The sequence below is a fragment of the Piliocolobus tephrosceles genome, chromosome 16, assembly GCF_002776525.5.
Source record: "Piliocolobus tephrosceles isolate RC106 chromosome 16, ASM277652v3, whole genome shotgun sequence".
NCBI classification, from domain to species: Eukaryota; Metazoa; Chordata; class Mammalia; order Primates; family Cercopithecidae; genus Piliocolobus; species Piliocolobus tephrosceles.
In genome coordinates, this window is record NC_045449.1 from 73,728,253 (window position 1) to 73,750,867 (window position 22,615).

The following is a 22,615-nucleotide window of genomic DNA, read 5'->3' on the forward strand; positions in this document are numbered from 1 at the left end:
TCTATGAGACATACTCAGTGTGCTGGGGTGGGGACCCCCATTCTGAGCCACGCTCTGTGGCCGCGCAGTGGGGACCCTCATTCTATGAGACACACCCTGTGGCCCTGGCCTTCAAGGCCCTCCATCAGCTCCTCCCTCACTACTGGTCCAGGAAGACCGGGTCACTCAGTCCCACCACCAGGACTGCTCTGCTCAGCCCAGCCTTAGTGACACTCAGGGCCAGACCCCACACACCCTGGAGCTGTCCCTAGTGCAGAAGCCCTCTTGTCCTTATCACGGGCGCCTCCTGCAGTGTTCCCCAACACCCAGCGTCCTCTGCTCACAATGCCAGCTTCCTGGCCCAGCCGGGAGGGTGAATGTCTGGTGACTGCATCCGGCAGGTACTTGGTAGACATGGGTGATGCGTGCTGAGATCAGTGAGCAGGTGCCCTGCCTCGGTCCCACACACTGGCCCTCTGGTGCTGCCCTACCCAGCTGGGCTCAGCCCCATCACCGACATTCAGTGCTTCCTGGTCTACGTAGGGCTGGTCCTTTTAAGGAGGTCGTGACGGGAGACGTGACAGCTGGGCACCCCAGGGAAGGGGTGGGGCGTGAGGACTGCCCCGGAGACCTCAGGGAGTTTCAGGAGCCCCCCTCTTCCTGTCCGCACTCAGAAGCCCTGGCTGTGTTGACTTCTGCGGGGAGCAGCTTAGACACACCTGAGGACCCATTTCCTAAAGCTCAGAGGGGGCTGGGTGTGATGGTGCCTCCCCTTCCTTGCCAGCCAGGGAGCTTGGGCCAGGTTGTCACATGCAGGAGTGGGAGGCCACCAGAGTAGCCCACACAACACGGCCTCTGGACCTGCAGGGAGTCAGGGGGACCTGCAGGGAGTCAGGGGGCCATCCCCGGAGATGCAGGGCTAAGTCACCCATATCCCACGGGCAAGTTCCATCCTGGCGTTTTCGCTGCCCACTGACCTATAGCAGCCAAGCCACGCGTCACCACGGCAACCCTGGCTACAAGGGGAGAGGCAGCATGGGCCCTCACATGCCCTCGGACGTACCCATCCTCTGAGCCTCACCAGTTGTTTCTCCATGTCCTCGTCCCGAGGGGAGCTGACAAAGATCGTGTTCTGCATCAAACCCACAAAGCACCAGAAGGTGTCTGATTCATCCAGGACCTCGGCCAAGATGGGCGCCACCAGGTCCGACATCCCCTGGGAATAGCCGACGGCAGGGTTGTACACGGCATAGTTCAGTAAGATTCTCCTGGGAGACAGTGGAGACAGCAGTAAGTGGAGATGACCCTCACCACAGCACACTGCCCAGCCCGCAGAACCCGGAGCTGGAGACCCCGCCTTCCCTCACTTGCCTTCATCTCCGTGGAAGGCAGCTCTGCCATCATTTCAGAGCCCAAGCTTAGGTTCCAGACACACAGACCCTTGCTTTGCAAAAGGTAATGGCCTGGCTGGGCACGGTAACTCACGCCTGTAATCCCAGCACTTTGAGAGGCCGAGGTGGGCAGATCACCTAAGGTCAGGAGTTCGACACTAGCCTGGCCAACATGGTGAAACCCTGTCTCTACTAAAAATACAAAACGTAGCCAGGCATGATGGGGTGCACGCCTGTAATCTCAACTACTAGGGAGGCTGAGACAGGAGAATAGGTTGAACCTGGGAAGTGGAGGTTGCAGTGAGCCGAGATCACATCACTGCACTCTAGTCTAGATGACAGCAAGCCTCTGTCTCAAAAAAAAAAAAAAAAAAAAAAAAAGTAATGGCCTGCTATTAGCTGCTGTCTAGGCCCAGAACCTTGAGAGCAGGGGTAAGGGGGAACATGGGTCTGATTTTCTGAAGGGTGGACTGTCTGTGACAAGGGGTGGGCTGGCAGGGACATTTCTGTGGGCTGCTAATTTTGTGCAATTATTTGCTAGGCTGCAGCAGAATGTCAGAGATGCCAGCCTCTGGCTCTGTGTGGCTGTATGACTGCAGGACCACCCACGGGGAGGTGGAGGGGGTGCATGGGGAAGCTGGTCCATGGTTGGTGTGAGCCAAGCAAGGACAGGCTTGGTGGTGCCCAGGGGATAGAGGGGCTCTGCGGGCCCCACTGGCAGGGACCTGGCTGGCTTCCCTGGGATGCCATGGCTCTGAGATGCCAACCGAAGTAGCTCATGAGTAGCGTATCCTTCACTTCTGGGGCCTTGACGTGTGAACCTGGAAGAGAGGCCCTGCAGAAAGTCGCTGGGGGCTCAACCACTTCCCAGGGCAGTCAGGTGAGATGTGCAGACGTGCAGACGGCGGGGGAGGGAGTACCTCATGCTCTCCACGTTGGGATTGTCTTCCCCTCGGAAGAACTGGTTGTTCCGATCTGTCCGGACCACATCTTTGTCCACAGTGAACTGCACGTTGCGCCAGAACGCTCTGTGCTCCTCAGGGGTCATGGAGAGCCTGTGTGGGGCCAACCACCGAGTCGGGGTCAGCGGGTGGCACCCGGAGGCATCGTGTGGTGCACACATTCCAGGAAGCCATGCTTCCTCCCAACCCCCGTTCCCTGGATGGGAGCTGGGTGGCTGCTGCCGGCTGCAGGCCCTCCCCGATGCGGCGGATGGGTGGCACGTATCCAAGGCTCCCCCTGCTATTAACTCCGCCTCACAGGCTCCAGCGTCCCAGAGAGAAGAACAAGCTGCAGCCCAATGGGTAATGAGGTCTTGGCCCTGGCCCAGTGTTCTGGAGGGGAGCTGAGCACAGCCCAGTGGCTTCACCCAGTCCCAGCCTCCTGGAGAGAGAGCTGACCCCAGTCCTGGGGTAGCAGAGCCCAAGTGGGACAGAGTCTCCGGATGCCTTCACCCCTCCAGGCCCTGCTCCCAGCCCCAGCCTTCAGCTGTGGGACGTCAGCGCCTAGTTAAGTCTGTTGAAGGAGAATTCTAAAACCTTGACATGTGAGCTAACCAGCCCCGCGGTTCCGAGGCCCGAGTGCTTGGTTTAATGACTGCACTTATCCCATCCTATCACTCACGTTCCTGGGAGACCCATTTTTGAAAGAAGCTATGGGTCACGAAACGTATTATCAATGCTGAATTGCACCTCAAATTGCCTTTTCAAATGACATTTTCCTCTGCGGCTCGGCGGGGTGGGCCGGGCTGGCCCCGGCGGTTACCTTTTCTGCTGGATCTCAGAGTACTCCTTTCGCTTCTGCAGCCGCAGCGCCTCCCGCTCCTCCGACGTGGACTCGTGGCTGTAATAGCGCAGCAGGAAGGGCCAGACCTCCCCCCGGATTGACACATCAATGCCGCCAAAGAAAATGGCCTGGAGGAAGCGGCAAAAGTTGGGGAGGGGATAAAACAGGACAGCTCAAAGAACCCCCAAATCCCCAGAGATGCGTGTTTTGGTGGCTTTGGTGCGCCTCGATTCAGATCTCTGCAATTTGCACATATTTACAAGGGGAAAGCAGTGGCCTTCAATTCCCATACAGGACACAAACCCGGCTCATTTCAATGTCAATGCCCCCCCTGGGGTGGCGTTCAGATTAACGTGTCGTTCTCACGTCATGGCCTAATCCCTGGTTTTGGAAATGCTGCATTTCACTGCAAACCCTTCTGTGCAGGCTGACACGGTATCCCCCCAAACCCTCGAGGGAGGTTTTTTTTTTTTTTTTTTTTTTTTCAACGCAGCAGCTTTGATTGCTTTATCGGAGTGTTCACAGAGAGCCTCACACAAGAAAACGGGGCTCTCCCAAGGAGGTGGTCCGTGGGTGCGGGCGGGCAGCCAGACCCTGGCCTCCTTCCCTCCTGCTCGTTCCCGGTTCCCGGCCGGCTCTCCATGGGGCCAGCGGGGAGGGCTCAGACCTCACCTTCCGCAGCTTGTACTCCTCCTCCACCTGGCCCAGCTCGTTCAGGTGGTTGAGCCAGGCAGAGACGCCGAGCCTCTTGTACATGCTCTCCTCGGGGTGCGTCTCGGAGGACGGCAGCTTGGAGCGGCGGATGGAGAACTGCATGCATGTCTTATCGGGGGCGACCTGCTGAACGGGAGGAAAACTGGGCAAAGGTCAGGATCTCAGCCGTGCGGCTTCAGAGGCCAGCGGTGCTTTTCCCAGGATTAAAAGCCTCTCTCTCTTCTGAAAGGAGGGCAAGGGCCGTCCCTTGCATACAAACCCCTAAATGGCGAGTGTAATTAGGCGCAATTAAAATGAAAATACCTTCATCTTAAAATCGGTTTCCCTCTGCGGCTCTCTCCTCCCCGGCCCAGTGTGCCGCCGCCCCCCACTCTCTCCAACCCCAGCCGCAAAAACGGAATTAATGCCTCGTTCGGCCTAACTTCCCTCTGCCGGGAGGGCCTGCAATGAATTACATGTGATTGGCCACATACAAAGGGATCGCTGTCCTGCGAGCAGGGAGCCAGCCTGTCAGATTGTCTCCGCGAGCAGTCACGAATCCAGGGCAAAACTGCAGCTGACATTTAATTCAAAAATCAAAGGTTGTTCAATGTAGGGGGAAAAAAAGCCATGCTACTGTAATAAGGGAAGCCAGCAGGAGGCTCTGTGGGAAGGAAGGGAATTTTAAAGTCAGCCCTGTTTCTAATAAGCACATACAGTATCTTAAACAGATAATTAAAGAGCTCTTATTACATTTGTACATAGATTGAGCAAAATATGGCAGGAAGTCTTGTCAAAACACGATTTTTCAAGTGCAGGGCACTGACTTTACAGAAAGCCCTGGGCACAGGTTTCAAACCTGAAGGTGCTGCTCTGAAGGCCGAAGGCTACCATGGGTCACACCCCGTAAGCCCCCGGGCCCGGGAACCCAACACAGGACCCAGGAGGGAGACGGGGCCTGTGGGGGCTGGGAAGTATCAACCACGGGACGTCTGGGGCGGTCTGCTGGGCTACCTGGTCTTTGAGCTGCATCTCGGTGCAGTATTTCCACTGCTGGAACACGTCGGACAGCTTGTCCAGGCCACCGTGGTGGAAGTGGAAGACCTTGTACTGGCTCTCTCGGCTGGCGACAACCAGCTGGCCGCTGGTGCAGGCCTCATCGCTGAAGGGCCATTGGAGAGGGGAGAGGAAAGCCCGATGAATATGTAAACACGGGGGGTTTTATTTCCAAGTATAATCAGAGGCCACTGTCGCCAACCTCAGGAGCAGGGAACAGTGAGTCCGGTGGAGTTGGCTGCTGGCGGGAGGGGACAGAACTACACCGAACAAAAACCGTCACCCCCTTTGCTGAAGATGACAAAATGGCTCCTTCCTGGGGGGCCCTGGAGCTCCTCTCTGGAGACCTGCCAGAGTGACCTTCTCCCCACCACCACCTGCCCAGCTACATGGTCCCTGCAGTCCGGGAGACCTGGGTCCCAGGGCTGAGTGCCCTGGAATCCAGTTTTGAGCCCTGGCGGGCCATGTGCTAAGAGAACCTCCTGGGAACAGACCTCCTTCATTGCGTGTGGGTGGAACTCTGGGAGAACCCTCCAGGGAAACTCACTAAACATCCGTCAGTGCTGTCAGCCCAACCCCGGCTGCCCTTAGATGAAAGGCTGGAATGTGGCTCTGGGTCTGGGAACCCCCCCAGCTTCTGGACACGCCGGCTTCTTCTAAGCCCGGGCCTCTTATTGGTGCTGTCTGCGGCTGGGCAGCCCTGACTATAAGGAGGAGGCTCTCATGTGGGGAATGACTGCAGGAAACTAGGCATTGCCCACCCATCACGAAAGGAAGGGAGCCTCCATCCGGAAAGCTGCGGCCTGTCCCGCACAGGTGGCTGAGCTCCAGAGCATCTCCCAGGGATCAGAGAGGCCTGCAGCTGCTACTCTCAGCCCTGGTTTGGTTTCTTCTCCCAAGCCAGAGTTGCAAGCAGTCGCTGGCTACCATCACGCTGAAGGCAGGGGAATGAGTTTGGTAGCTCACCTGGCTTGAGAACTGCCAGGGAGCCGCAGTGGGGAACCGCTGCCCACAAGATCAGTGAGGGAGGAAGGCAGACGCTTGGGAAGACTCCATCCAGGGCCCAGCGTCCCCACGCCGTGCACTGCACCGGCCACAAAGCACAGGCTGCCAGGGAAAGCAAGCACACACAGACCAGCTCCCAGGAGGAGCCCAGAGATGCTTCCTACCTGAAGAAAAGGCGGAGGGAGCGCATGTGGCCCAGGTCCACGCGGAACACACCACAGATCTGCTCTAGGGCGCACACCCGCTGCGGCTCATCCCAGCGCGGGGTCTGCAGGAGGCCGTTGCTGTCCGGGAACCGCAGGCCGGTGTCGGAGCTGGTCGGGGGGCTGGTGGAACAGGTCACGTGATGATGGCCACACATCTCCCTGCCCACACCACCCAGAGGGGGACAGGGGACATGGGGAAAGTCATTTAAACCTACGCAACAAGCGTAAACACACATACAGGCACGACTGAGTATGCCCTGTAAACACCTGTGAATATGAAGGCATGTATGAACCCCACTGCACAGTTCTACTTCCACTTGGATGGGAAAGCATTTTCATGATCAAATTCCATTCCACTTCAATAGAGGCAGTAAGTCGTCATCGTCCTGAGAGCCAAGATCACATTGACTGGGGTTCCTCGCTGGGTGATCTTGGCCAAGCCACCAAGTCTCTCTCAGCCTTCGTTTCCCCATGGGTAAAGGGAGGAGAATAACAAGGCTTGGTTTCCCTACAGCATGGGCCTAGGCTTTACTGAAAGTAGCTGTTTTGTGATGATTTTAGATAGCATGGGGCTTCCGCCATGGTTTAAACCAGCTCATTGTGCTCCTGAAAAGTAGTGGTTCAGTTCACGCTTTGGTTAGGAAACATTTGAGTTTTTAGTACTATTAATAACGTCATGAGCATTTATGAAAACACTGACTATGGGCCTGGCCCTGAGCTAATGCTTCTCAGGTGCTTTTATTGCATTTAATCTTCACAAAAATCCTCTGAAATGAATAGTGGTATTACCCCATTGTAAAGAAGAGGCAACTGAGGCCCAGAGAGGTTAAGTAACTTGCCCAAGGTCACACAGCTGGCAAGTGGTGGAGCTGAGATTAGAATCTAAGCTTTGTGGCCCATGTTCTCACCAGCATATGGTGCAGCTGTCTGCAGTTCAGCAGGACAAACCCATTTATTCTGTTATTTTTTTATGAGTTTGTTATATTCCAAATTGCTAAATATTTTATTATACGGATTCAGCCACATCACAGGTTAAATCCTGTCTCAAGATTTTTTCTTTTCTTTTTTTTTTTTTTTTTTTTGAGACAGAGTCTCACTCTGTCACCCAGGCTGGAGTGCAGTGGCGCGATCTCGGCTCACTTCAACCTCTGCCTTCCGGGTTCAAGTGATTCTCCTGCCTCAGCCTCCCAAGTAGCTGGGATTACAGGCGTCTGCCACCATGACTGGCTAATTTTATATTTTAGTACAGACAGGGTTTCACCACGTTGATCAGGCTAGTCTTGACCTCCTGACATCAGGTGATCCACCCGCCTCGGCCTCCCAAAGTGCTGGGATTACAGGCGTGAACCATCGTGCCCAACCTTCTCTTGAGATTTAATAGTAATGTTTAGCAAATGCCTGCTAAAATAAAACCAGAGTAAAGGCAAGACTCAGTTCGGGACCCCAGCTGCAGCGTCCCACAGAGACTCAGCTGTGTTCACTGCGCCTGCCTTCCTGTTTGAGCTCAGAACATAAAGTGTTGCAGGCAATCAATCCAGAAGCACTTCCTCCTCCAAGAAGCACCAGGTCTAAGTAAATAAAGCTCCTTTGGAGGGTTCCAGCACAATCCCTCCCCACCTGGAACTTCAAAGAGAGAAACCTGACTGGCCTTTCTAGAACCTTCTACGGCATCAGGCATCAGGAAGGCGGCCTTTCTTCCCCACCTGCCTAAGGAAGTCAGCTGAACAGGTCCTCCCACTGCTGGGGTCCCTGGGCTCTCAAGGAAACGGAGTCAGGTAAAACTAGATCAGAGATGGGCACATGGGCCCATCGCCCGAACTGCTGTGGCTGCGCCATGGACGGGCTCAGAAGGCCGAGGGCTCCCGAAATCTTCTCAAGCTGACCTCTGACCCTGTGGGAGCTGTGCTTCGGAATCGTGGCTCACAACACAGGGCAGGTCTCGGATCTGAGGCCCCACCGCACCCATGGGTGCCCCCTTTCATCATCTGCTCACTGAACCGCGGGGCTGCTGTGGCTGGGAGAGCTGCTGCCCTGCGTGCTGCCCGCCGGCCTGACCCACCGGGTGGGGCCATTAGAAGGTGGTATCCTTTCCAGCCTCCTCCCCCAGCCTTCTTACCACACCCAACGGCAGAATCCCCTGAACCTGCGTGTCCCTCCCAGCACACTGTGTCCCCCTCACCGTACGGGGCAGGCCAAGGTTCCCAGAAACCAGACCGAACACAGAGACTCGCTTTGGCAGTCACGGGCGGAAGGCCCCCTCCCTGCTGCTGTGGCCAGAGAAGGCTGGTCCCCTGGAGGGCCAGAGCCGATTTCAAATCAGGCAAGAGTCCCGGACACAGGGGCCACAGCACACCTCCCCCAGCAACGTGCCTCCGGGCAGAAGTTGGCTTAAATCCTCTCACAACCCCTTAGGGGCAAATTATTTGCACTAATTAATTGATTGATTCATTAATTCAGGACACTGTGCTTGGGACCTACAGCTGGGTTCCATAGGCTCCAACTAGAGCGAAGGTGATGGAGACCTCAGTTCGCTTTAATTGGGGTACGTCTGGCAGGTACCCTGTGTGGTCATGGAGGACGAGGTCTGGTGCCCCTCAAGGCTGCTGTGGAGTGGGGTCGCATCGTGTCCCTTCATCTTCAGCTCCTGGCCCTGGCTTGGCACAGAACACACAGCCATTTAACAGTCATGCCTGAAGTGAAAATGTAAAGTGTCTAGGAATTTTGAAGTCAGAAAAAAATGTTTAAAGAAAATAAACTACAGGGAAAATGAAATATGTACAGTGTTTTATTTTTGCTTATCTTTCTATACACGTAAAGCAATTTGGTTTTAAGAATGTTCATATATGCTCCAAATAATTTAGCTTGTTCATAAAATTATGTGATGCATTAAAACCGAAAGGATGCGTTTTGCAGGCAATAACTCCCAAGATGCTATTACGTTAAAAATATCTCATACATAAAACTAGAAGATGCTAAACTTTAAGAAATGTAGCAGTTCTTCATTTCTATCATTTTCTGAAGACCACCAAAATGTAAAAGCAATAATGAAAAAAAGTCAGTAATATCACTGGAAAACACAAAAACTGGGTTCTGTCTCCACCACAGTAAACCACGCCACGTCAGACACAGAGATAGAGATTTGAAATGGCCTCAAATTCTTCACAGCTCATCTTATCAAGGATAGCACCTGTCTCTCCACCCCTGAATCTAGGTGGGCCTTTTTTGACCAATAGTATGTAGCAAACATGATGTTAGGCGAGTTCTGGGGCCTGGGCAGCCCCTCACTGTCCCACTTGGCACAGGCAAGACAGACAGACAAGAGTTCATGAGAGACACACTCAGCTGGCAGTCAGCACCAGAGCCCCGACACCTGTCAACAGAGGCCATTCCAGACCCTCCACCCAACCAAGCCTCCTGGTGGCTGCAGCGACCTGAGTGAACTCCAGGGAGCCCAGCAGACCAGCCTGTCCCAGCCCAGCCCAAACCAAAGGCCTGTGAGCAAAGAAGTGTTTTTTTGTTTGTTTTTTAAAGACAAGGTCTCTCTCTATCCCCATGGCTGAACTGCGGTGGCGCAAACACAACTCACTGCAGCCTCAACCTCCCAGGCTCAAGCGATCCTCCAGCCTCAGCCTCCCAAGTAGCTGGGACTACAGGCACTCACCACCACACTCGGCTAATTTTTGTATTTTTTATAGAGACGGGGTTTCGCCATGTTGCCCAGGCTGGTCTCAAACTCCTGAGCTCAAGTGATCCATCCGCCTTGGTCTCCCAAAGTGCTGGGACTACAGGTGTGAGCCCCGGCACCGGGCCCAGTGGTTGCTTTAAGTTGCTAAGTTTGAAGGTGATTTGTTCCACAGCAGTAGATCACTGACACACACAGGACAGGCCACAGCTCTCAGAAAAAGCTTGAGGAGGAGGAAGAAACCTTCAAACATATTGAACTGTGGTTCTCAAGGTTAGAGACACCAGGGCCAGATTTTAGCATTATTTAAAATACCTAAACTGCTAACTTTCCTCTTGCTTTTCTTTGTCCTGAGCCTTTTGAGTTTGCTGAACAAAAAGTCGATGGGAACCCAGCTGTAGGTCCCAAGCCCAGTGTCCTGAATTAATGAATCAATCAATTAATTAATGCAAATAATTTGCCCCTAAGGGGTTGTGAGAGGATTTAAGCCAACTTCTGCCCGGAGGCACGTTGCTGGGGGAGGTGTGCGGTGGCCCCTGTGTCCGGGACTCTTGCCTGGATAGAAATGGGCGCTGACCCTCCAGGGGACCAGCCTTCTCTGGCCACAGCAGCAGGGAGGGGGCCTTCCACCCGTGACTGCCAAAGCGAGTCTCTGTGTTCTGTCTGGTTTCTGGAAACTTTGGCGTGCCCCATTCAGTGAGCAGGACATGGTATGCTGGAAGGTACTGGAGGAGTGGGCAGGGTGTGCTTGGGGTGCTGGGTTGGGAGAAGAGGCTGTGATGGGAGAGGAGGCTGGAAAGAACGATACCCTTTGGTGGTCCCCCATAACTGCCAAAACCTGGAAGCCACCAAGACGTCCTTTGGTAGTGAATGGATAAATAAGTTTAAATAACTGTGGTACAGACAGACAAGGGAATATATTACTCATCATTAAAAAGAAATGAGCTGTCAAGCTGTGAAACACCACGGGGGGGGCTTCGACGAGTCTTACGAAGGGGTTTACTAAGCAAAGGGACCCAGTGTGACGAGGCTGCACCCTGTGGGACTCCAATTGTAGGACACTCTGGAAAAGGCAAAACCATGGAGACAGTGACAAGATCAGTGGTTGCCAGGAGCTGGTGGGGAGGTAGGAAGGTGAAGCACGGAGAACTTCTGGGGCAGTGACACACCGGTATGACACCAGAGTGGTCACGGTGACATGTGTCATTACACACTTGTCCAGACCCACAGGATGTACAAGACGGAGTGTGAATGCCGACACAAACTATGGACTCTGGGTGACGATGACGTGTGGGCTTGTGAGTTGTAACACGAGTCCCACTCTGGTGGGGGAGGCTGTGCATGTGGGGGGAGGGGGTGGATGAGAATTCTCTGTACTCTTCAATCAGTTTTGCTGTGAATCTAAAACAGTTCCAAAAAACAAAATCTACTTGAAAAAAAACCCCAACAAAACAAAATGAATAGCTGAAGAAACTGGGACACACATATGATAAAGATTAACATCTTTAATATGCAAAAAAGTATGTAAATTAAAAAGAAAAATATAAATGCCCAACAGAAAACTGGCAAAAGGAAAATAAAAAATTTAGTAGAGAATAAATACAAATAATGAATAAAATTTCCAGGCCCAGGGTAATGCAATAAATGCAAATAGAAACAGGATAGCATGGTGGGGGGGGGGGGGTGGTTTATGAAATTGGCATCAATTAACAAATTATAAAATCCAGTGTGGTAAAGGATTTGGGGAAACAGACATTCTCGTTCAGCTCAGGGGGAGGAAGAATAGAAACTGACCAATTTTTTTTTTTTTTTTTTCTGAGATGGAGTTTTTTGCTCTTGTTGCCCAAGCTGAAGCGCAATGGCATGATCTTGGTTCACTGCAACCTCTGCCTCACGGGTTCAAGCGATTCTCCTGCCTCAGCCTCCCAAGTAGCTGGGATTACAGGCGCCTGCCCCCATGCCTGGCTAATTTTTGTATTTTTAGTAGAGATGGGGTTTTGCCATGTTGGTCAGGCTGGTCTCGAACTCCTGACCTCGTGATCCACCTGCCTCAGCCTCCCAAAGTGCTGGGATCACAGGTGTGAGCCACCATGCCCGGCCCTGACCAAATATTTCGGAATGGCAATTTGGAAACAAGATGCCAAAGGCTTAAAAATGTTTATCCATTTTGACTTTTCACTTTCATTTCTAGGAATGAGTCCTAAGGAAATAGCCAGAGGTTCCCACAATAAAGGCATACATGCAGAGATGCAGAAAAGCATTCGACAAAAATCGAATGCTCATTTATGACAAAACTGTCTACAAACTAGGAATGGAAGAGAAGCACCTCAAACTGATAAAGGCACCCACAGATATTCCACCGTCAGCATCATACTTAATGGTAAAAGATGGAATTGTTTTCCCCCAAGGGCAGGAACACGATAAGAATGCCTGCTCCTACCACTTCTAGTCCATGTTCTCACAGAGGCCCTGGCCTCTGCATCAGACAAGAAAAGGAAATAAAATGCATAAAGACCGGAAAAGAAGGAATAAAACTGTCCCTGTTTTCAGCTGATACAACTGTTCACCTGAAAAACCTCCTGGAATGTATAAAACGATCTTGAAAACTAATAACTGAATTTCATAAAACTGCAAGATAAAAGGTTAATAGAGAAAAATTAATTGTATTCTTAAACAGTAGCAATGCACAATTGGACAATGAAATAAATAAAACATTAAATTTATAGTAGCAAAAACATCCCCATATGAAACACTTAGGAATAAGCCTGACAAAAGACATTTAAGAACGTCATACTGAAAAACACAAAAATTGCTGAGGTAAGGCAAATAGGATCTTAGGAAATGGAGAGATGCACCATGTCCATGGAATAAAACTGTCAACGCGGTTAAGATGACAATCTTGCCAGACTGATCTATAGATTCAACACAAGCCCAATCAAAATTCCAACAGGAAGTTTTACTAAAACTGATAAGCTGACCCCAAAATTTTGAGCCTGTATAACCAGAGCGACTATAAAAAAGAAGCACAAAGTTGGAGGATTCACCTGATTTTGAGACCTACATAGCTATCATCAGGACAGTTTGATACTGGTGAAAAGATAACTATGGTGAAATAGGCAGATAATCAATGGAACATAACAGAGTCCAAACATATCCACTGATTATTTACAAAAGTGCAAAGACAATTCAGGGGAAAAAGGATGGCTTTTCATCAAATGATACTGGATCAACAGGATATCTGCATGATAAAAATTGACATCAACTCTTTTCTCCCATCACTCCCCCAAATTAACTCAAAACGGATCACAGACCTAGATGTGAAACCTAAAACAGGAAACTTCCAGAAGAATTTGTAAGAGAAAACCTGTGTAACCTTAGAATAGGCCCAGGTTTCTTAAATAGAACACAAAAAACACAAACTGTAAAGGAAATAATAAACTGGAAAATTAAAGATTTTTTTTCATCAAAATACTCCATTAAAGGAAACAAAAATGCAAGTCACAGACTGGGAGAAAATATTCACAAAACATATAGTCAATAAAAAACTTGTATCCAGAGTATGTATAAGAAACTCTTAAAATACAATAGTATTGTTAGACAAAGGTTTCTTAGACCAGACACCAACATATGACCATTTAAGTGAAAAAAAAAAAAATTAATCTTCATTAAAATGAAAACCTTCTACTCTCTAAGAGGTATTATTAAGAAAATAAAAAAGATAAGCCACAGACTGGGAAAAAGATATTTGCCAAATGCTTATATGATAAAGGGTTTATCATACAAATCAGTAATATGTTTTAAATCATCATTCCATACAGAATATAGAAAAGGTCCTCAACACTTAGCAATAAGAAAACGCAATCCAAAAATGGGCAAAATATTTGAAAAGACATTTCACCAAAGAGGATATTCAGATGGCCAAGAAGCATATGAAAAGGTGCTCAACATCATTCATTATTAGAGAAACGCAAATAGAAACCTCAATGCAATCTAAAGGAACATGACGTGATCCACCACGCATCTATTGGAACGACTGAAAAACAAATTAACGAGGCCGTGAGCAAGGCAGCTCGTTTGTAATCCCAGCACTTTGGGAAGCCGAGGCAGGCAGGTCACCTGAGCTCAGGTGTTCAAGACCAGCCTGGGCAACATGGTGAAATCCTGTTTCTGCTAAATATACAAAAACGTAGCCGGCGTGGTGGCGCACCCCCGTAATCCCAGCTACTCTGGAGGCTGAGGCAGGAGAATCGCTTGAACCCCGGAGGCGAGGTTGCAGTGAGCCAACATCATGCCACTGTACTTCAGCCCGAGTGACAGAGTGAGACTCTCAAAAAAACCCCACAAAACAAAAAACCAAAAAAACCCAAAGGAATGAAACTGAACTGAGCGCTGGCCAGGAGGCAAGAGTAACGGAGCTCCCCTACCGTGTGACGGGAAGTCAAATAATAGAACCTTTCTGCAAAACTGTTTGGCAGTGTCTTATAAAGTCAAACACACCCCTACCATATGACTCAGCAATCCCCCCCAGGTGTTTACCCAGAATACATGGAAACTGTTCACCCGAAATCTGCGTGTGAATGTTTATAGCAGTTTTATTCATCATTGCAAAAAACAAGAAACAACACAAACGTCTTTCAACTGGTGAATGGCTAAACAATGGTACATCTGAACAAGGGAATACATATGCCTCAGCAATAAAAAGGAACAAACTGCTGATATGCATGACGACATGGAGGCATCTCAGATGTATTAAGTGAAAGAAGCCAGACACAAAAACCTACACGAGAAGATACTCAGCATCCTTTGTAGTCAGGGAAATGCAAATTAAAACCACAATGAGATACTCTTACTCACCTATTACAATGGCTACAGTGGACAAGACTGATTGATTATAGCAAGTGTTGCTGAGGACATGGAGGAAGTGGAACTCTCACCAACTGCTGATGGGAATGCAACATGGCACAATCACTTTAGGAAAACAGCTCAGCAATATCTTAAAAATTAAACACATGCCTGTTTCCAGTTATTCCATTCCCAAGTATTTACCAAGAGAAAAACGTTATGTCCACATGCAAAGACTTGCACATAAATGTTTGTAACAGCATTATCTAAAATAGCTAAGAACTGGCCGGGCACAGTGGCTCATGCCTGTAATCCCAGCACTTTGGGAGGCCGAGGCCGGTGGATCACCTGAGGTCTGGAGTTTGAGACCAGCGTGACCAATATGGTAAAACGCTGTTTGTTATCTAACAAAAATACAAAAAATTAGCCGGGCGTGGTGGCAGGCACCTGTAATTCCAGCTACTCAGGAGGCTGAGGCAGGAGAATTGCTTGAACCCTGGAGGCGGAGGTTGAAGTGAGCCAAGATCACATGACTGCACTCCAGCCTGGGCAAGAAGAGTAAAACTCCATCTCAAAAAAATTAAAATTAAAATTAAAAATAAAATAACAAAATAAAATAGCTAAGAACTGAAAACAACCCAGGGTTTATCAACAGCCAACGCAGTAATGAATTGTGGTCTGTACACATCATGGCATACTACTCAGCAGTAACACACAACAACGTGGACACAAGAAAAAATTATTACACTGATTGAAAGAAGCAGGATGAAAAACGAGCACGTACTGCGTGATCCCATTTACGTAAAATTCTAGGAAAGGCAAACGAATCTAGAGTGATGCAAAGCAGATGCAACTTTTTTCCTTTTTCCTATTATTTTATTGTGTTAAAATACACCCATCAGCAAATTTACCATCTCAACCTCTTTTTTTTTTTTTTGAGACAGAGTCGTCTCACTCTGTTGCCCAGGCTGGAGTACAGTGGCAAGATCTCAGCTCACTGCAACCTCCGCCTCCCGGGCTCAAGCAATTCTCCTGCCTCAGCCTCCCAAGTAGCTGGGATTATAGGCATGCACCACCACGTCCAGCTAATTTTTGTATTTTTAGTAGAGATGGGGTTTCATCACGTTGGCCAGGCTGGTCTCGATCTCCTGACCTCAGGTGATCCACCCGCCTCAGCCTCCCAAAGTGCTGGGATTACAGGCATGAGCCAGCATGCCCGGCCTCATCTCAACCATTTTTTAAATGTACAGTTCAGTGGTATTAAATACATTTCTAATGTTGTGCAATGATCATCACTTTCCATTTCCAGAACTCTTTTCATCTTGTAAAACTAAAGCTCTATACCTATTAAGCAACAGCTTCCAGGCCAGACATGGTGGCTCACGCCTGCAATCCCAGCACGCTGGGAGGCTGAGGTGGGCGGGTCACTTGAGGTCAGGAGTTTGTGACCAGCCTGACCATTATGATGAAATCCCATCTCTACTAAAAATACAAGAATTCACAGTGGCTCATGCCTGTAATCCCAGCACTTTGAGAGGCTGAGGCGGGCAGATCACCTGAGGTCAGGAGTTCGAGACCAGCCTGGCCAATATGATGAAACCCCATCTCTACTAAAAATACAGAAATTAGCCAGGTGTGGTGTCATGGGCCTGTAATCCCAGCTACATGGGAGGCTGAGACAGGAGAATCGCTTGAACCCAGGAGGCAGAGGTTGCAGTGAGCCGAGATCGCATCATTGCACTCCAGGCGGGCAACGAGAGCAAAATTCCGTCTCAAAAAAAAAAAAAAAAATTAGCCAGGCATGGTAGTGGGTGCCTGTAATCCCAGCTACTTGGGGAAGACTGAGGCAGGAGAAGTGCTTGAACTCAGGAGTTGGAGGTTGCCGTGAGCCGAGATCATGCCACTGTACTGCAGTCTGGGTGATAGAGTGGGACTCCATCTCAAAAAAAAAAAAACCCATTAACTTCCCACTGCCACCCTCACACGCCAAGCAACATCAACTGTCTGACTCCTCTTAGCACCTAATCTCAGTGAAATGATACAGTATTGTCTTTTTGTGACTGGCTTATGTCACCTAGCATAATGTCCTCCGGGTTCATCCATGCTGTAGCGTGGATCAGAATTTCCTTCTCTTTCCTTTTTTTTTTTTTTTTTTGAGATAGAGTCTCACTCTGTCACCCAGGCTGGAATACAGTGGCACAGTCTCGGCTCACTGCAACCTCCACCTCCGGGGTTCACGCCATTCTCCTGCCTCAGCCTCCCAAGTAGCTGGGACTACAGGCGCCCGCCACCTCACCCGGCTAGTTTTTTGTATTTTTAGTAGAGACGGGGTTTCACCATGTTAGCCAGGATGGTCTCGATCTCCTGACCTCGTGATCCACCCACCTCGGCCTTCTAAAGTGCTGGGATTACAGGCTTGAGCCACCGCGCCCGGCCTCCTTCCCTTTTATGGCTGAATAATATTTCATTGCACGGATGGACCATATTTTGTTTATCTTTTCATCCACCATTTGATGGGTTGCTCCATGTTCTTATCGTGAATAATGCTGTGAAGCCATGGTGCCCAGATATCTGTGTCCCTGCTTTCAATTCTTTTGGGTATATACCCAGAAATGGAATTGCTGGATGACATGGTCATTCTATTTTTAATTTTTTGAGGAACTGCCATACTGTTTTCCACAGCAGCTGTACCGCCTGAGATTCCTGCCAGCAATGCACAGGGATTTCAATTTCTCCACATCCTCACCGACACTTGTTACTTTTTATTTTTTGATAGTAGCCATCCTTATGGGTGGCAGGTTGTATTCATTGGAGTTTTGATTTTGCATTTCTCTGATGATTAATGATATTGAATGCCTTCAAGTGCTTACCGGGCATTTGTGCATCTTCTTTGGAGATATGTCTTTTCGAATCCTTTGACCATTTTTGAATTGGGTTGTTTGGGGTTTGATTTTGTTTGTTTGGTTGGTTGGTTGGTTGGTTGTTTTTTGTGTTTGTTTGTTTGTCTGTTTTGGAGACAGAGTCTTGCTCTGTCATCCAGGCTGGAGTACAGTGGCATGATCTCGGCTCACGGCAACCTCTGCTTTCCAGGTTCAAGCTATTCTCCTGCCTCAGCCTCCCAAGTAGCTGGGATTACAGACGGACACCACCGTGCCCAGCTAAGTTTTGTATATCTGGTAGAGACGGGGTTTCACCATGTTGGCCAGGCTGGTCTCGAACTCCTGACCTCAGGTGATTTTGCCTACCTCGACCTCCCAAAGTGCTGGGATTACAGACGTGGGCCACCATGTCCAGCCAGTTATTGTTTTTTTTTATTTATTTATTGTTGTTGAGGTTTAGGAGTTCTCTACATATCCTGGACAATTATTCCTTATTAAACATATATGACCTGCAAATATTTTCCCACATTCTGTGGGTTGCCTTTATACTCTGCTGATACTACATTTTGATGCGCACATTTTTAAATTTTTCATGAGGTCCAGTTTATTTTTTTTATTGCCTGTGCTATTGATGTCATATCCAAGAAATCATTGCCAAATTGCAGATAAGACATTGGGAGACACGAAGAAACTTCTGGGGGTGATGGATCTGTTCATTATCTTGATTGTGACAATGGCTCCATGAGTGTATATTATATGTGTCCACACTGATCAAATTGTGCACTTTAAACACGTGTGGTTGACTGTACAATTATACTTCAAGAAAGTTGTAAAAAAACCACCAATATTCAACTCTCAGTACTATTGCTAAATTTTTAACCATAGGAGAATACTTCAATATATTGTGGCACATTCACATGATGCAACACCATTAAGCAATTATAAAGTATTTAATAAAAGTATGTGATGACCACAGACATCCTCACACTATTATGCTGAATGAAGAAAGCAGGATGCAAAACTATTTTAAAAATGCTATCAATACTGTTTTATATATAATACATATTGACAGGTGTATCTATGCAAATGTAGAATTAGAAAATAATACTAAAACTATAATAATGATCATACCTAGATAGCATGTCTATACTTTCATCGCATTAAAAGAATTTTCTAAAAGGCATAATATATCATTTTGATAATCAGAAATAATAAGTTAATTTTCTGTACTAATTTTTTTTTTTTAGGCAGAGTCTTGCTCTGTCACCCAGGCTGGAGTGCAGTGGCGTGACCTTGGTGGCTCACCGCAGCCTCCGCCTCCCAGGTTCAAGTGATTCTCCTGCCTTAGCCTCCCGAGTAACTGGGATTACAGACATGTGCCACCACGCCAGGCTAATTTTTTTGTAATTTTAGTAGAGACGGAGTTTCACCATGTCGGCCAGGCTGGTCTCGAACTCCTGACCTCAAATGACCCGCCTGCCTTGGCCTCCCAATGTGCTGGGATTACAAGTGTGAGCTACCACACCTGGCCTGTACTACTTTTTTAAAAAAGAAGCCTGTGTGTCTTTTAATATCATATTTAAAAAAATAATAATTTAGAAAAGAAAAAGGTGAGGCAAAATAACCAATTATCATCATGGCTACCATTTATTGGAGCTTCCTGTGTGCCAGGAGCTCTCCTAATTGCTATGAAGACTTCCTTATATAAACCTTGTGGGTGAGACAGCACTAACCCCATTTTATAGCTAAGGAGACCGAGGCCAGGAATCATGTCCTCAGGTTTCAGAATGGCCCACAGCAGGGCAGGATGGACAGTTAGGCATGGCCGATGGGAAGCTCACATTCCTGACTCTTTCGGCATATGCCTTCCAGAGACAGCGGTCATAACGACTGGAAAAGAAGACAACACGCTAAAAACCACACCTATGAAAGAATGTCCCTGCAACCATGTCCACTTCTCCCCTTCACCCCTGCTCCTGGCTCAGAAACTATCAACAGTCAGCTTTGTCTGCCAGTCAAACTCCCGTCCATAGATGGGTACTGAGTCCGCCCCACACGTTGGCCTGGACGCCTCTTTCCTCATTTTCCCGAGTATGAGTTTCCTAGGGCAGCTGCAAGAAACACCACAGCTGCATGGCTTAAAGCAACACGAATGTGTTCTCTCACACTTCTGGACACCAGAAGCCTGAAGCCAAGGTGCCAGCAGGCCACATTCCCTCTGAAAGTCTAGGAGACTCCTCCCTTGAGTCTCCCCAGCTTCAGGCAGTTCCTGGCATCTGTGGCCTTCCGTGGCTTGCAGCTGTATCACTCCAGTCTCTGCTCCATCATCATGTGGCCTTCCTCCCTCCGAGTATGGGTCTACTGTGTCTCTGTTTTCTCTTCTTAGAAGGACACCACTCACTGGATTAGAGACCACCCTAATCCAGAATGATCTCATCTTGACTAATTGCAAAGACCCTATTTCCAAGTAACATTGCAATCTGAGTTTCCAGGTGGACATGAATTTGAGGGAATACTCTTCAATCCAGTATGTCCCTTACCATGTCCCCACTAGATCACAGGCAAACATGACAGCTCACTTCCTTTCCATACCCCAGGACCTCCTCTCATGTAGGTCCCTCTGCTCTGCCTCTCTCTTCTGATTCTTCCCACTCTCCAAGGCCCTGCTCAAACACTACTTCCTCCAGGTGGTTTCCCTTCAATCCTCAGGGAAACTACTAAGCCAAGTGTCTGAGACATGCAGCAGGTCCAACATATGCTAATTGCCCTTTATCCCCTGGAAAATCCTTAGAAACTTGTCAGTCTTTTTTTTTTAATGTGTTTTGCTTTTGACTTTGTATAAAAATCATTTGTTGATACAAAAACCAGATGAAAACATTACAAGAAAATAAAACTTTAGATCCCTTTGAATAGACCCCAAAATCCTCAACAAAATACTAGCAAGCTGAACCCAACAACATGTAAGAAGAGTTGTACACCATGACCAAGTGGGGCTCATCTCAGGAATGCATGACTGGTTCAACATATGAAAACAAATCGATGTAAGACACTAGATTAGTAAAATAAAAGACAGGAAACACAAGATCATCTCAAAAGATGCAGAAAAACATTAAACAAATCCAACAGCATTTCAAAATAAAAACATTCACTAACTAAAAATGGAAAGGAACTTCCTCAGTCTAATAAATGGCATATATGAAAAAGCAACAACTTAAAAAAAAAAAAACAGAAATTTAATTGTGAAAGACTGAAAGCTTTCCCCCATATGACTGGGACCAAGACAAAGATATTCACTCTCACCGCTTCTAGTCGACATTGTGCTGGAAGGCCTACCTGGGAAATTAAGCAAGATAAAGAAATAAAAGGCAAAAAGATTTTAAAAATAAATTTTTTAAAAGAAATAAAATTTTAAAAAGGAAAAGGAAGAAGATTGAAAAATAAAGGAGTAAAACTATATTAACAGATGACATGATCTAGCATATAGAATATCGTTAGGAGTCTACACACAAACACACATAGAAAACTCACTAAAACCAATAAAGTCAGTAAGGTTGCATTATATAAGATCAATGTCCAAAAATGAATTGTATTTGTATACACTGGCAATGAACAACACAAAAATAAAATTAATGAAACAATTCTCTTCACAACACACATACACACACAAGTACAAGACTTGTGCACTTAGGACTATAAACATTGAAACAAATTAAAGACCTAAATAATTGGAAAGGCATCCCATGTTCATGGATTGGAAGACCTAATATTGCTATGATGGCAATACTCTCCAAATTGATATGAAGATTCAACACAATTCCTATCAAAGTCCCCGATGCCTTTTTTGCAGATATTGACAAGTTGATCCTAAAATTCATATGGAAATACAGGGGACCCAGAATAGCCAAAACAACATTGAAAAATTAGGATTCATACTTCCTATTTTCAAAAGTTACTACAAAGCTACAGTAATCAATATGGTGTGATACAGGCATAAGGATAGACATATTGATCAATGGAATAGAACTGAGAGTCCAGAAATAAACCCACACATTTATGGTCAATTGTTTCCAACAAGCTTGGTAAAACAATTCAATTGATAAAAGAAAAATCTTTTTAAATTTTTTTTGAGACATTGTCTCACTCTGTCACTCAGGCTAGAGTGCAGTGGCGAGATCTCGGCTCACTGCAACCTCTGCCTCCTGAGTTCAAGGGATTCTCATGCCTCAGCCACCTGAGTAGCTGGGATTACAGGCGTGTGCCACCACACCCAGCTAATTTTTGTATTTTTTGGTAGAGACAGGGTTTCACCATGTTGGCCAGGCTGGTCTCGAACTCCTGAGCTCAAGTGATCTGCCTGCTTCAGCCTCCCAAAGGGATTACAGGCATGCTGGGATTAGAGGCATGAGACGCTGCACCCAACCGGGTGAAAGAATGGTCTTTTCAGCAAATGGCATGGCGATAACTGGATAGCCACATGCAAAGAATGAAGTCAGACCATAACCTCACACTGTCTACAACAATTAACTTTAAAATGGATCAAAGACTTAAGTGTAAGAGCTAGAATTATAAATCTCTTAGAAGAAAACATAGATACTTTGATATGACACCAAAAAGACAATCAACCAAAGAAAAAAATAGATAAATCTGACTTCATAAAAATTTAAAACTCAACACTATCAAGATAGTGAAAATACAACTCATAGAATGGGAGGAAAATTGTTTTAAATCATATATCTGACAAGGGACTAGTACACACATATTTTTTTAAAAACACTTAAGATGTAAGAATAAAAAGACAAATGACTCAATTTAAAAATGGGCAAAGAATTTAAATAGACATATCTCCAATGAAGATATAAATGGCCAATAAGCACATGAAAAATTCTGCACATTATTATTCCCTGGAGAAATGCAAATCAAGGCTGAGCATGGTGGCTCACGCCTATAATCCCAGCACTTTGGGAGGCCAAGGTGGGTGGGTCACCTGAGGTTAGGAGTTCGAGACCAGCCTGGCCAACATGGTGAAACCCCATCTCTCTAAATATACAAAAATGAGCTGGGCATGGTGGTGCACACCTGTAATCCCAGCTACTCGGG

General features: G+C 47.6%; 1 protein-coding gene across 2 annotated transcripts in view; it reads right to left on the bottom strand.

The window, feature by feature from the left end:
• The window catches only part of TBC1D16 (TBC1 domain family member 16), a 97,841-nt gene that overhangs the window by 8,782 nt on the left and 66,444 nt on the right, over positions 1-22,615 (bottom strand). Inside the window, exons 5-10 of one of the 2 annotated variants that reach the window (XM_026455872.1) lie at positions 6,074-6,235; positions 4,863-5,010; positions 3,828-3,995; positions 3,135-3,283; positions 2,291-2,425; positions 1,061-1,247 (exon numbers count right to left, since the gene is read on the bottom strand). In XM_026455872.1, the coding sequence (XP_026311657.1) occupies positions 1,061-1,247; positions 2,291-2,425; positions 3,135-3,283; positions 3,828-3,995; positions 4,863-5,010; positions 6,074-6,235 (949 nt within the window). Of the gene's footprint in view, positions 1-1,060; positions 1,248-2,290; positions 2,426-3,134; positions 3,284-3,827; positions 4,012-4,862; positions 5,011-6,073; positions 6,236-22,615 lie in introns of those variants that run through there. The other variant, XM_023211635.2, reaches the window with a different exon arrangement.